Source organism: Castor canadensis, chromosome X, assembly GCF_047511655.1.
Source record: "Castor canadensis chromosome X, mCasCan1.hap1v2, whole genome shotgun sequence".
Taxonomy (NCBI): domain Eukaryota; kingdom Metazoa; phylum Chordata; class Mammalia; order Rodentia; family Castoridae; genus Castor; species Castor canadensis.
In genome coordinates, this window is record NC_133405.1 from 73505173 (window position 1) to 73520421 (window position 15249).

The following is a 15249-nucleotide window of genomic DNA, read 5'->3' on the forward strand; positions in this document are numbered from 1 at the left end:
TAGCTGTCATCACTGGTCAGGATAAATAAGTCATGTTGCCTAGTACGTGATATACCCTGTGGGTCTCTGGTGTTTCTTAGAGGTAGTTTTTCTCCCTTGTCATAAAAATGTCATTGATCAGTCCTGTCCTTTCTGGAACCTAAGGTGACTATAAAGTGAATAGCTTATAACAAAAACATACAAAATTATGGCTGGGATGCCAAGCTTTTCTCCTGCCTTCAGTTAATTTGTGCAGCCAGGTAAGGAGTCCATATTTTTCAGCAAAAGCAACTTTTAAGCACCGGTTACAAAATGATTTAAGAAATGAAAACAATAATTTATTTTTCATCTTAAACAATGATTATAATTTTCAGCAGAGTTTGATTTCCCCTCCTGTACCCTAGGTGACATTTGGAAGTATCTGAAGATGTTTTTGATTATTACAACTGGAAATGGGGGATGCTAGTGAAATCTAATGGATAAAGACAAGTAATGCTGCTGAATTTTCTAGAATTCACAGAAAGGTCCCCACAATAAAAAATTATCTGGCCCAAGCTATCAGTAGTACTAAAATTGAGAAACCAACAATTGCCCAGAAATTAATATATGTGCCTTTATTTTCTTAACAATTCTAGATATATCTCAAATTTATATCCTGAATTCTCCTCAGGATAGCAAATTCACTGCTCTCATCTATAAAGTTCTGCATTAGAATCATGAAGCCATTGAGAGATGAACAATATAATTTACCTTATGATTTAGCATTGTTAAATAAAACAAATCATTCGTTCCTGATTCCTTTTTATCTTAATAAGTATATACATATATATATATATATATGTATAAAATGAAACCAAAAGTCAGTCCTTTGAACTACATAATATCATCTTTCAAAAAATTGAACCCTCCATCTGGTCACTTATTACATAAAACAGTTTATTAAATAATTCATGTCTTTGTTATCAATGTGTATATACTTTATATTTATTTTTTGTGTCATGAAAATGAAGAATTCATGTTATTCATTGAAGTTTCATTAAATTTTTCTCTTTTTTAATAACTTTTCTATTTTTAATTAAAAATTTAATCTTAAAATAATTTTGTATTTGAAGAAATGTTGTAAAAGTAGTACAGATTTTATATGCCCTTTGTCAAGCTTTCCTTAATGATGTCTTATGTAGCCATAGTATAATTAATTAAAAAGGAAATTATTACCACTACAATATTATTCATCAGTATTTCCACTAATATACTTACTTTGTTCCAGGATCCAGTCCAATATTCCACATTTCATTTATTCACCCTGTCTATGTAGTCTTCTCCAACTTGTGACAATTACTCAGTCTTCCCTTGCTCTTCATGAATTTGACACCTTTGAACAGTACTCAAATATCTCTTAGTTCAGGACTGTCTGTTTTATATTGAACAAATTGAGGTTATGTTTTTTATCAACAATACCATAAAAATGATGTTGTATGTATCCTTCTCGGGTCTTCATTTCAGAAGGTAGATGATACTGAAAATGCCTTATACTGATGATGTTAACCTTGGTTAAAGTGGTAATTCTCAGGATTCTTCACTTTGTTATTTTTGCCTTTATAATTAATAGTGTATCTTAATTTGATTTCAAATGAAAACAAATGTAGAGCAGATACAAATTGTTCTGTTTCCTCAAAACATATTGTAATTAGTTGGTTTAAACTGCATAAACTTATCTGACAATTTTTATATTTTTAACATCATATTTGCAGGTAGTTATGTTGGGAAAAAGAGTTTTTGAATAGCCTTGACCTGTATTTTCAGAACACTTATTTAACGAAGTTTGCTGCAAAAGAACTTAATAAGAATGCCAAGAAATGTGATAAAGAAGAAACGACTGAAAAGGCCAACATTAAGAAGGTAGACACGTTTAATCTTTACTTTTTTTATTCATGAAATGAGTACAATTAATTATGAAGCATGGTGAACATGTGTTTTACATTGAAGAAAATGAATACTTGTAGCATTCTTAACAAACTACCCATTTAAATAATTATCCTAAATAGTTAATGATGGCTTTATCATTGAGTTTAATAGTTTGCTGCTATTTATATGTGCAAGAATGGTCCACAAAACAGAGTGTAAATGTTCTATGTTACCTACATCTAAGGACCATCTTTACTTTATAGTTAAGTACACTTTCTGAGAAGTATAAAGCCCTTATATAAAAGAGATACTTCCATTTTGAGCTGATTTTAATTTCTATGCTTTCTAAAGTTTTATATCTAAACATTGCACAGCATTAATGTTATTGTAGTTTGTATCTTTACTAGGAGTAATCATAGGACTCAGTAAGTAGTTGTATTCAGGGCTATATTTTATTACAGTAAAAGAGTACAATGCAAAATCAAAGGAAAAAAGCTACACTGGGCAAAGCCTGGGAAATTCAAGTTCAAGCTTCCAAGAGTCCTCTTCTAGTGGAGTCACATAGATGAGCTTAATTCCTCCAACTTATTATGACAGCACATGTGAAATTCTCTACCACAAAAGTTTCCCTGGACCCAGAGGTCTGGAGTTTTTATTGGTAATCATATTGGCACGTTTTATGTAGAATGTGCCAAAATTCCAGATCCTGGGAAGGAAATCAGTTATTTGACACAAACCACTACTGTACAAACAGTTTAGGCATAGGTGAACGACTCTTTTTTTTGTTGAAAATGATTTTTTGTTCGTAAATTTGTTATATTTTTTCCCTTTTTTTTGAATTGTGCTGTGTGGGGGTACATTGTGGCATTTACAAAAGTTCTTACAGTATATCAAATATATCCTACTTGAATTCACCCCCTCCATCATTCTCCTTTACCTCCCCTACCCCTATTCCTGGAATAGTTTGAACAGGTCTCATTTTGCCATTTACATGCATGTGTATTTGCACTATATTAACCCTCCTTCACCCTTTCCCCACATCTTCCCCCTCCCACTCTTAACAGTTCTTAGAAAATAAGGACATTGTCTTTTACAATCTTGGAGTAGGGGCTGTAAAATATAAAACCCAAAAAGGAAGATTGATGAATTCTTTATATGTAAATAAAATCCATCAAAATAGTCAAAAGGAAAAAATAACCTGGGTAAGAATATTTGTAGCAGTGTAACAGCTTATCTACTGTAATAAAGTGTACTTAAATAGATAAATAGATATGATTGATAGGAAAAATGTAAGAATTTATTATAAATCAGATGAAGCATATAAAGTTCACAGAAAGGTCTTTTATTATTTATTATTTATTTAGACAGGGTATTACTATGTACTCCCCTCTGGCCTCAAATCAGGATCCTCCTGCCTCAACTTCCCAAGTACTAGTATTGTAGACATGTGCCACCATGCCCAGCTCAGAAAGGGTCAGCCTCAATTTTTATAAGCATTACTTTTAAAATGTAAATTAAAGTAAGTTATTTACCTCTATCAGAGGTAAGCAAAAGTTCTCTCCTGGGGATAAAAGTAACTATACCCCCATTTTATATAGAAGGTCTCACCCTAGGAGAGGAGTAGAGGTTTCTGGGACAATTAACAAGGAGTGACAGAAGTGGAAATCTACCCAGGAGCAGGCTAGAGGCTGAGTGAAATAATGTTCTAGGGGCTGGCCTGACATGCCCCGAACAGTAACTTTCTTGGAAGACCTGGGTCTGGGAGAGAAAGGAATAGCTGAAATGCTGGCTCCCGTATTGATAAGGAGGTTGACCTTGTGCTTTTCAGTAGTAGGTATTGCCTAGGGCTTCTCTGCTTTTATGGTGATTACAGGATCCTGGATGGGAAGCCCAGGGACCCATCATTGAGTGGGAGGCCCTGGGAACCATGGGCAGTGTGCCTTTCATTGATTTTCCTGGCAAATGGGGCAGGGTCCCAGAGGTGGCATCCTTCTGGGGCACTCCTTCCTAAAATGGCCTGCCTGTCTACATTGAAATCATGTCCTCAGGTTTGGGCTCTGCCTCAAGGGAACTGCTGTGAGCACTGCGATCAGAGCCTCCTGCCATTTATCCTTTTCCTCCAGTCCTTATTTTCTTTTTCTAAGTCCCGGTTATAGTATATGGATATGGCAACATAGACTGTTTGGTCTAGATCTCTGTTCCCTTCAGTCACCAGTTTCTGAAGCTTTCTATGGATATCTGGGGCTGACTGTGTTAGAAATTTATCTTTTAGGACAATCTCCTCCTCCTGTGACTCCAGTACAATGTTGCTGTGCTTTTGTAAAGCATCCTTAAATCTGTAGGAAAGCTACTGGGGCTTTTAAGGGTCCTTGCTGTACAGCCGTAACTTGGGAGTAATTAAGGGGTTTTATCTTGCTCTACTTAGACCGTCAAGAATGCAGTGGATGAAGTGGTTATGGGTCCTTTTGTCCTTGTCACTTTTAGTGTCCCACTTAGGATCATATCTAATCACTGCCTGATCTCCTGTGGGAATTGGGAATAGGGATTCCCTCTTAGGTATCCAGTGTCTTTCTCTTTCTTCCCCCTCCCCCTCCTCCTCTTCTAAGGGCCCAGTCTGAGATAGGCCTGTAGGGCCACATTTATGTAAGTAATAATGGTTCCCAGCTGCAACTGCCTGATCCTAGTGCTTGCTTTTTCTCCAGGGAAGTGAGGGTCTGGGATAACAATAGCATTACATCCTTCTAGCTCAGTTTAAAGTTTTGTCTGACTTCTCTGAATGCCTGGATGTACTGATCTGGGTTTTCTGTGTAATTTTCTAAGTATTTTTTTAATTTCTTTAAGTTCACTTAATCTAAAAGGTATGTGAGCCCTAAACCCTCCAGGAATTAACTGGAGGGGGTAGAGTCCTGTGGGACAATGTCGGGGTGAGAGATAGGTGGGTAAGAGGGTAGAGGGGGAGCTGATGGAGCATCAACCAATCTTTTCAGGGTGGGATATATCCCTTGTGACTCCCCTGGAGATTTGATTTCTGTCATGGGGGAGGCCCCCCTTTGACATTGTTGGGGGCCCTTGGACATCAGATGGTTTTTTGGGTTGTGGTTCCTCAAGGGAGTTTGGGGACTTTTTGTAAAGGGTCACCATGGTCTGGGTATCTAGTCTGCATTTGCTCTGCCAGTTTGGGTGGTCTCTTAGGAAAAAGAAAAGTTGAATATATGGGACTTCAGTCCACTTTCCCTCCTTTTTTTACAGAACATATCTAATTAAAGAATGGTATTATAATTAATGCTCCCTCCTTCTGGCCATTTTTCCCCATCTCCCAGAGGATATTGTGGCCAGGCCTGGCTGCAGTAAAACTTGAGGTGCTTTCATTGAAGACTTTCTGAATCAAGGTGTTTCCAGTGTTACAGTAAACAGGCAAAGGGGGATCCTTCCAGGATCCTGGAAGCTTGATTCCCCATCTAACATGGGAAGCAAGGGAAAATTGATCATCTTAACAGAGGTTTTCTCCTTTTACCTAGGCATACCCAGGTGAGAAGATCCTCTGTGTGGGAGAGGGCATCCCTCTCTCCTATGCTCTCCAACCACTGCCACCTGTGGCTAAGGTCGTGGGGAAGACATTTAGGTACATCCGGCTGCAGCCACACTGCCAGAGTGACCCTGATCAATTTTTTGCCTGTTTGCCTTGCGACCCAGGTACCTGGTTCTCCTTACCCAGCTGAAGACTTGTAATTTAAAAACAACTCTATCAAAGTAACCAAGAGGGCTTGCATGTCCAGCGAGAGGACCCCTTTGGAGGTGTGGACAGGAACTCTTGATGAGGTAGACTTTTGTCCCCCTATATCCTGTGAGACATATATTTTCTGTGAAAAGAGGGAGCATCTGAATTCATTGTTTGTTTGTTTGTTTGTTGAGACCATTGAGGTTTCTGTCTCCTTAACTCTTCCCCCCCCACACAGACTACAGGAACCTGCTTAACCAGATCAACCAGATGCCTAACAAAAGCAGTTAAGCCCAAGTTAGAGAGTAGTACTTTCTGGTGTACTCAACTGAAATGGGGGCTGCAGAAGAGACATGGGAGCTCTTTAGGACATAGTCAAAGCATTCAGTTTTGAATGGGGGATGTAGTGATCTCTCCTAGACTCAGCTGAAGAAGGATGCCCACTGCTGTTTAGGACCAAGGCAGTACCCTCCAGTTTGGTGCAACCTGTACCCACCTCAGGTGAAGAAGTATCCTTCATAGGTCACCAGATATGATACACAGATGACACGCGGGAATTTTGGGGTGTTGAGGGTACTTGGGTCCACTCTGAGATTGAAAGCAGAGGCGGACTTGAGCAGCAGAGGTCAGAAAGATATTATTTGTAGAGAAGAGAAGAAAAAGGCTGCATGGGGGCATGCTGCGGTACCCGGAAACCGATGGTCCCGTGGGTCAGGTTGGAAATTGGGTTTTCATAGCCTTTTCTTCTTGCCTGAGGGTGGAGATGTCTCTCAGGTGCAAACAGAAGTTTCCTGGGAAGGAGAAGTGTCTCCTTGGCCAATTTTCACCTTTTGGGACCTCCTGCAGTCACCCTTCACTTAGGAGGTAGAGATCAGGAGGATTGCAGTTCGAAGCCATCCTGGGCAAATAAATATTTCTCAAGACCCTATCTCGAAAAACCCATCACAAAAATAGTGCTGGCAGAGTGGCTCAAGTGGTAAAAGTCCCTGCCTAGCAAGCTTGAGGCCCTGAGTTCAAACTCCAGAGGCCACTGGAGGAAAAATAAAGAATAATTTCTGGCCCTGAGTTAAAGCCCCAGTACCACAAAAAGAAAAATTGAGTCTTTTTACAGGAGCTCAGGAGACAGACGTGGATTGGAAATAAAAGATTTGGAAGTACCTACTGAGCGTTGTAACCATGACCATGGGTGGCAATGATCAGGGAGATTAAAGAGTAAGAACCATCCAAGGAGGTTGAAGAAATATACTTGGGAAGGGGAAGGAAGCTGGAGAAAGAACAAACAGCAAAGAAGACTAAGAGGACCGACCAGAGAAGTAGGAAAGAGGAAAACCAGTAGTGAAAGAAGTATATAAGATGTTCAAAGAAAGAATGATTGGCAGGGCAAGATATTCAAGTAATTAGAAGACTAAAAGCTATCTGTTGGTATGACCAGCAGAAAGAAAGTAATGACCTTATCAAGAGCAATTTCAGTGGAGTTCAGGGTAAAGTCCTAGTAATAGTAAGTTGAAAGTGAATGAGAGGAAAGAATACAAAGATAAACATACTTGTACCTTTTATTTCTTCCTCCTGCTCTAGGCTTATTTGTCTACCATTTTATCATCTCTACCTGGGTTTTTAACAGGCATCTCAAACCTAATAGCTTTGAAAACTAGAATGCTTGATTCCTGCTTCCCATGCACACTAAAATATTACTTACTTCTGCCTCTATATTTTCTTTTTTAGTAAATACAAAAACCCTACACCCATTTGTTTCAGCCAGAAGCCTGGAGTTATCATTATTTGCTCACATCTTATGCATAGCATGCCTACCTTTAATATGTATCCTGAACCTGACAAGTTCTCACTACTTCCACTGCTAATACCTAAGTCAAACCACATCATTTTTTTGCTTGCCCTACTGTAATAATGTCTCATCTGGTCTCTGTATGTCTGCCATTGTCATCTATAGCCAGTTCTTTCCTGAGTAGCCAGAGTGGTCATTTTAAACAATAGATTATACTCATGTCATTCTCTATATTAAAGCCCATCAATGGCTTCCCATCACACCTACCACAAAATCTAGAGTCCTTACTATAAGGTTCTATCTGTTCAGACCCTGCCTGTATCTCCAACCTCATCTCTTCATACTCTGACCCTGAATTCCTCTTACACACACTGGATTTTGTACGTTTCATAGAACAGATCTAGCTTAACCTCGTTTTAAAGACTTTGCATTAGCTATGTCCTCTGTCTGGACAAATTTTTCCCCCATATCTTTGGAGGGTTGGTTTCCTTTGGCCATTCAGATTTCAGGTTAAATGTCATTTCCTTCAAGTGACTGTTATGACTACCCAGCCTAAAGATATTCATCCACTTTAATATCCCCACTAGATTGTCCTATTTTATTTTCATTAAGGCATTACTACTGATAGTGTCTGCTTTGCTTATGTATTTGCTTGTTTTCTTCTACCAAGTTAGTACCTTGTCTTGTTTAGTATTCTGTCACTGGTAACTGATACATCATAGGGATTCAGTGTTAACAGATGAGTAGACAGATGAAGGAAGGACCTGCTTACTTTTGCTATTATTATGTTGTAAGCATTTGTCCCATGTCATTAGCTAGCTTCCCAAAACATTTTTATATTAATAAAGTACTATTCTATCATATGGATACATTATAATTTACTTAATCATTCCTCTATTATTGGTTATATAAGTAATAGCTAACTATTTTTGCTATTTTAAAAACCACTGTCATGGACATTCTTATATATGTCCTTTGGTGATCTCTGTGTCCTTAGGATGGATTCCTATAAGAAAAATGGATGGGTCAATGAATATGTTTTAGTGTTTGTTACATCTTGCCAAATTATCTAATTTAAAAGAGACTGAAGAGAATCAACATGACTTGATGATGAATTATTATTTCCTTAACCCATTTATTCTAACACTTGCTTAAGTGACAATTTCATTCTTTCTTCTCTATTTTTAAATTTCAAGATACTCTCTTTTTATTCTTGCATTTACCTGATCTTGCTTTCTATTTCATTGAGGAATCTTTGATTATTACACCTAAGTTCTTCTGCCTGTAAACTGTCCTTTACCTTCTTTTAGAGTAGATAAAGTGACTATGCTTCTAGCAAAAGCCATCTCTAACCCTTGGGTACTTGATCCTGTCCTTCTTACCAAATGTCATTGATATAGCAGTTCTCCCTTACATCACCAATTTTCCTTTGTGTAATGAATAAATCCTGTTTGCTCACAGGTATCCTTAAATTCTTCAAAGCTTTCTCTTGGCTCCATTTCTGCTGCTTGATACTCTGTTGTCTCCTTTTTTCATTTCTTGCAAAACCCCTTGAGAAAGTTAGTTATCTGTATTTATTTATACTTTCTAATTCCTTTTTTCTTGTTCTCTGTTGTGTTCAATCCATTTAAGCTTATATATCTACCTCCCTGGAAACCAAAACCTCTCTATTGCTTGATCCAATGGTCAGTTCTCAATCCTCATTTTACTAGATTCACTAATAGCATCTGTCACAGTTTGTTACTCCTTCTTCCTTCAAACACTTTCTTCTTTTAGCTTCCAGGACTACACCCACCAGTGCTCAGTCTTTAGCCCTGTTTTACTTTGTTGTTGTTAAATTTTCTACCTATATTAATTCGAGAAGTGAGTTCATCTAATCTTTTAGCTTTATATGCTATTTGCATGCTAATTAGTAACCAGTGTTACTCCAGCCTATTTTTCCCCTGAGATACAGACTCCTATATCCAGCTGATTATTGTTTCCATTTGGATGTCCAAGGAAAAAAAAATCAGAACTTCTTATGTCTCATCTTCCAATGCATTTTTCCTTATGTCTGTTAAAGGCATTTTTGTCACTCAGAAAAAAAAAACAGCCTTAGTATAGAGTCAGGTTTAACCCCTCCTTTGTTTCATACCCTATATCTGATCCTTCATCCAATCTTTAACAGACACTCAGAGTCTATTCACTTCTTATCATCCCAAATGCTCCTACCTGGATCTAAGCCATTTTTATCTTATTTCAATTATTGTAGTAAACTTCTAATTAGTCTTCTTCCTCCTGACCTTTGTTCCTTAAATGTAATCTTAACACAGAAAAAACATTTCTAAACTATTTTGTTTATAATTATGTCTTAGTCTCTCATCTCTAAGTAAAAGTCAGAGTCTTAAAATGGCCTAAAAGCCATGTATTACCTGTTACCTGATTTCATTTCCTATTCTTCCCCTCCCCATTTACTCTGCTTCAGATGCATTGGCCCGCCTGTTGTATAACTAAATGATTTGTTTACCCAGGGTCTTCTCACGGGCTGTTATTTAACAGCTTTCAGTGTATTTCCTTATGCCTTCTTCCTACACAGATGCATAGATGCAATGTATTCTAGTATTATTCACTCGCTATCATTCTCTTTTCCTCTCCCTCTTTCCCCTAGTCCTCTCAAGCATGGATATGTATGTATAAATCTAAATATATGCGTGTGTGTGTGTGTGTGTGTGTGTGTGTGTGTATGTATATTGTCTTTCTGAACCTGGCTTACTTTACTTAACATAATGATCTCCAGTTCCATCCATTTCCCTACGTATGGCATAATTTCATTCTTTATGGCTGAATAATATTCTTTTATATATTTTTATATATATTTCTTAATCTGTTCATCACTCGTAGGACATTTGAGCTATTTCCGTAGCTTGGCTTTTGTGAACAGTGCTGCAATAAACATGGACGTGGATGCTACTCTATTGAATGCTGACTTACATTCCTTCTGATACATGCTCAGGAATGGTATAGAAGGATCATACTGTAGTTCTATTTTTAGTTCAAACCTTCATATTGATTTTCAGAGTGGCTGGTCTAATTTACATTCCCAAGAACAGTGTATAGGGGCTCATTTCCACCCACATCCTCACCAGAATATTCAACCTCACTTTTAGTCAGAGAAATATAAAGAAATAACACTTTTTACCTGTTAGATTTTCATAGAATGTAATCATATACTATGTTGATGAAGTTTATGTGGGAAAAAAACAGAAACTCTATACTGCAGGATAAAAATCGCTACCAGTATCCAGGGGAGGAAAATTAGAATTGTATCTACTTCTGCATCCAGTAATTCTGCATCTAGGAATTTATCTTATGAAAATACTTGGAAGTATATAAAGTTGCATATACTAGTGTATTTATTAAATTTCTGTTTATATTATTGAGGAATTAGAAACAAATATCCATCCATCAGGAATCTTATCCTTTTTCTCAAAATTTAACCTCAAAAGTTTCTATACCACCTTTTCTATATTATTGTATTGGAGGACCTTCTGACCCATTTTTAAGTAATTTTTTTAAATAGAGTTATTTTTCTTTTAACTTTATCCCTAGCCTAGGCTAGTATATGAGGAAAAGCATGGATTTGTACTAGTTAAATCCTTTTCATATATATTTAGTAAATGCATAAAGAAAATGCTTATGTCTATGTAACATTGAGAATCATTTTATGTACTATCAGTAGTCTTTCTACTACACATGAAAACCCTGACTAATAGTGCATCCATATAATGCAGCTTAGAAATTATAATATGGTGTCTACAACCATACCACCCTGAATGGGCCAGATCTCATCTGATCTCAGAAACTAAACAGGCCTGGTTAGTACTTGGATGGGAGGAATGGTAATGTGGTTATATAGTTTGGACTTAAAAAGATAAAAAGATATTTCATTTTAATGTAGGAGAAATAGATTCAAAACCAGTATCTCTATGTATATTCTTTTGTAATAAATTTATTTTTATTGTAATAAATATGTTTACCAAAATACTATACATGAAAATATTAATAGTAGAAATGTCTCAGTGATATGATTATGGGCAATTTTTAACCTTTATGTTTCTTTATAATTTTTAAGTACTAATGAACATGCATTTTGTAACTATGAGATTAAAAATTTAAAGAGCTGTAAATTCAAATTTTTCTAATGGTTTAAGGCAGAATTATTTCCTAAGAACCTAGTTACAAAAGTTCTTGTAGATTATAGGTTAACTTGGAGTTGTTTTCTTTATAAAATGTGTACTTTTTTTGTCTTCAGTAATATTTTCTTTTGCTTTTTGTCTTCAATACTATTTGCTTTTATTCTGTTTAACACAGGCCATTCAGAAAGGCAGTACAGAAGTTGCAAGAATACATGCTGAAAATGCAATCCGTCAGAAAAACCAAGCAATCAATTTCTTGAGAATGAGTACTAAGATTGATGCTGTGGCAGCCAGAGTTCAAACAGCAGTAACAATGGGCAAGGTAAAGACTTAGTATCTTAAAGTATAGGAACACTTGATTTAAGTTTAATGAATGTAGTAAGAGTTGTCAGATAGAAATCCAGATCTATTGCAAGATGTGACAGGGTGCTGATAAAGGCCTTCATGACCAAGAGTAATGTAGTCAGAGTGCTTAGTGAGGAAAATGACTTTGGCAATTGATTTTTAAACTAAGGTGTAATTAGTTTTCTTCTAAAGAAGTAAAGTGTCAAAGAGATAAGGTAAACAATGCCTAAACCAGAATACAGAATCTGTTTTTACTGTTAAGGAAAAGATAGATAAGTTTTCTAAGTTGTTGTATAGATAATGCGTTTAAGAGATGACAAAACTGCTCACATTGCTTATAACATAAAATGCTAAATCTCTTTTATACTCTAATTAGGTAACAAAGTCCATGACAGATGTAGTTAAGTCTATGGATGCAACATTGAAGAGTTTGAACCTTCAAAAGGTATACAAAATAGTAATTATTTGTTGGTCAGATAACATCTTTTCAGTGTAAGTTTTTCTTATGGCCATTTCTTTTTACAGATTTCTGCCTTAATGGACAAATTTGAACAACAGTTTGAAACACTGGATGTTCAAACACAACAAATGGAAGATACAATGAGTAGTACTACAGCCCTAACAACACCACAAGTAAGAAACTCCCTGTAGAGCTATCTTACTTAAACAAAAATTTCTTTTTTTCAAAAATGGAGAACAGGAAAATAAAAGAGGTCCTGTCTGGGGGTTGGTACCAGTGGGAGGGGAGAGGATATAAGGAAAGGGTGTGGGAGGGTGAGTATAGTGGAAATAGTATATACTCCTGTATGAAAATGGAAAAATGAGACATGTTGAAACTATTCCAGGAATGGGGTGAAGAAGGATAAAAAAATACTTTCTCTACTTAGAATAATTACTTGAAATCAACTGGCTCCAAAATATAATGACTTTGTGAATGTAAACCATCATTTTTTTACTAAATAAACATAGTATACCTCACATTACATGTAGGAAGTTACTGTTTTACCCCCAGATTCTGGAGGTGGTGTGAGAGGACTATATTACCTAGCTTGGTTTGGAATTCTGGGAATTGTATTGGATTACATGTCTAGAGTATAGAGCCTGGGTTCCACCTGACTGCTATTGGGTTTTTCATTAAATGTGTTTTAATAGGTACATAAAAACTTTAAAATGTAAAGATTAATGAAGTAACATGATGTTTCAATGCATGTATTGTACAATGTTTAAATCATGTTAATCATATTTATTTCCTCATTTATCATTTACTTATAGTGAACACTTTCAAAATTCTTTTAGCTTTTTGAAATGTACAGAACATTATTATTATCTATAATCACTCTACTATACAATAGTACACTAGAACTTCTTGCCCTTATCTACCTTTGATTTAGTACTCATTGATTAATCTTTTCCTGACTTCTCCCCACCCTCCCTGGCCTCTGATATCCACCATTCCACTATCAACTTCTATGAGATCAACTTTTTTTACATTCCACATTTGAGTGAGATAATATAATACTTGGCTTTCTGTGCCTAGCTTATTTCAGTAACATAAAAATTTCCAGTTGTGCCTATATTGTCACAAGTGACATATTTCATTCTTTTTTATGTCTGAATAGTATTTCTCTATCTATTGATCAGTTGATCAACACCTAGTTGTTTTACTTCCTTGGCTATAGTGCTGCACAGATGTGAGTGCAGTTTCCTTGGCATACTAATTTCATTTACTTGGAATATATACCCCTTAGTGGGATTGCTGAATCATATGGTAGTTCTTTTTAAATGTTTTGAGAAGTCTCCATATTGTTTTCTATAATGGCTATACTAGTTTACATTCCCATCAGTAGTGTGCAAGGGTTCCCATTTCTCCATATCCTCACAAGCACGTGGAATCTTTAGTCTTTTTGACAATGGCTGTTCTTACTGAGATAAAGTGATACCAAATTGTGGTTTTGATTTGCATTTCCTTGATGATTTGTGATGTTGAACATCTTTCATGTATGTATTGGCCATTTACTTGTATATCCTCTTTTGATAATTAAATTTTTTTTTACTTTTGAGTTTTTGGAATTCCACACACATTCTGGATATCAACCTTATGTCAGACAAATTGCTGGCAAGTAATTTTCTCCAATTCTGTAGATTGTCTCTTCATTCACTCTTTTGATCGTTTTCTTTGCTGTGCAGAAGTTTTTTAAATTTGTGTAGTCCCATGTGTCCATTTTTGCTTTTCTGTCCTTTGGGGATCATTTACTAAACAAGAAAAAACCCAGACATTGCCTACACCAATATGCCAATGTCTTGAAGCATTTTCCCTATGTTTTTATCCAGTACTTATATAATGTGGGGTCTTTGATCCATTTTGAATTGATTTTCGTACAGGATGAAAGGTAAGGTTGAGATTTCAATCTTTTGTATGTGGATTTCCATCTTTCCTATAAACATTTATTAAGGAGGCTGTCATTTCTCCAATTAATGTTTTGGGTGTCTTGGTCAAGAATCAGTTGGGTATAGATGTGTGGAGCTTATTTCAAGGATAGCTATTGTATTCCATTGGTCTGCATGTCTTGTTCTTATGCCAGGAGCCTTGACTGTCTAGTATGTCTTTTTTTTCTGATGGAACTGGAGTTTGTTCTCAGGGCTTGGTGCTTGGAAAGCAAGCACTCTACTACTTGAGCCACACCTCCAGTCTATTTTGCTCTGGTAATTTTGAAGATGTGGTCTTACAAACTGTACACCTTGGCTGGCTTTGAACTGTGATCCTCCTGATCTCAGCCTCACAAGTAGCTAGGATTACAGGAGTGAGCACCACTACCCAGTTTCTAGTATGTCTTGCAATCAGATATTATGATGCCTCTAGCTTTGTTCTTTTTACTCAATACTTCTTTAACTTGGGTTCTTCTGTGCTTTCATATGAATTTGAGGATTGTTTTTCTAGTTTTGTGAAGAATGTCATCAGTATTTTAATGGGGATTGGCAAATGTCTTTTCCCCATCATTTCATATCTTTAACTATAAAATTAATTCATGCTCATTGTAACTAAACTTTATAGCGGTGTTAATTATTTTCTGCTTTTTTTCCCCTTCTGACCCCCTACTGGCACTAACTTTTTTCATTGATGCCTCCATAGCATGTGAAATGGTATCTGGCATAGAGTAAGTATTTGCTATTTGTTGACTACCATGAATAAACTTGAATATGTAAAAATGTACACAACCTATAACCTAGGACTTTCCACTTCCAAATTTATGCACCAAGAAGACCCTACATGTGAGTACAAAGATATACATACACATAAGAATGTTTATTGTACCTTGTCTGTATAGGAAGAAATTTGAAGTTTA

The 15249-nt window shown here is 36.3% G+C and overlaps 1 protein-coding gene across 11 annotated transcripts in view; it reads left to right on the forward strand.

Annotated features, from left to right (window-relative positions):
- The window catches only part of LOC109675416 (charged multivesicular body protein 1B2-like), a 40986-nt gene that overhangs the window by 11530 nt on the left and 14207 nt on the right, over positions 1–15249 (forward strand). For 5 of the 11 annotated variants that reach the window (XR_012444655.1, XR_012444654.1, XM_074064397.1 and 2 more), the window contains 4 exons: positions 1783–1878; positions 11736–11882; positions 12282–12350; positions 12431–12538. Coding sequence is in view for 9 of the 11 variants with exons in the window: in XM_074064397.1 (XP_073920498.1) it covers positions 1783–1878; positions 11736–11882; positions 12282–12350; positions 12431–12538 (420 nt within the window). In the remaining 2 variants the exon portion in view is untranslated. Of the gene's footprint in view, positions 1–1730; positions 1879–5402; positions 5578–11735; positions 11883–12281; positions 12351–12430; positions 12539–15249 lie in introns of all 11 variants that reach the window. The other 6 variants (XM_074064403.1, XM_074064399.1, XM_074064400.1 and 3 more) reach the window with 2 other exon arrangements.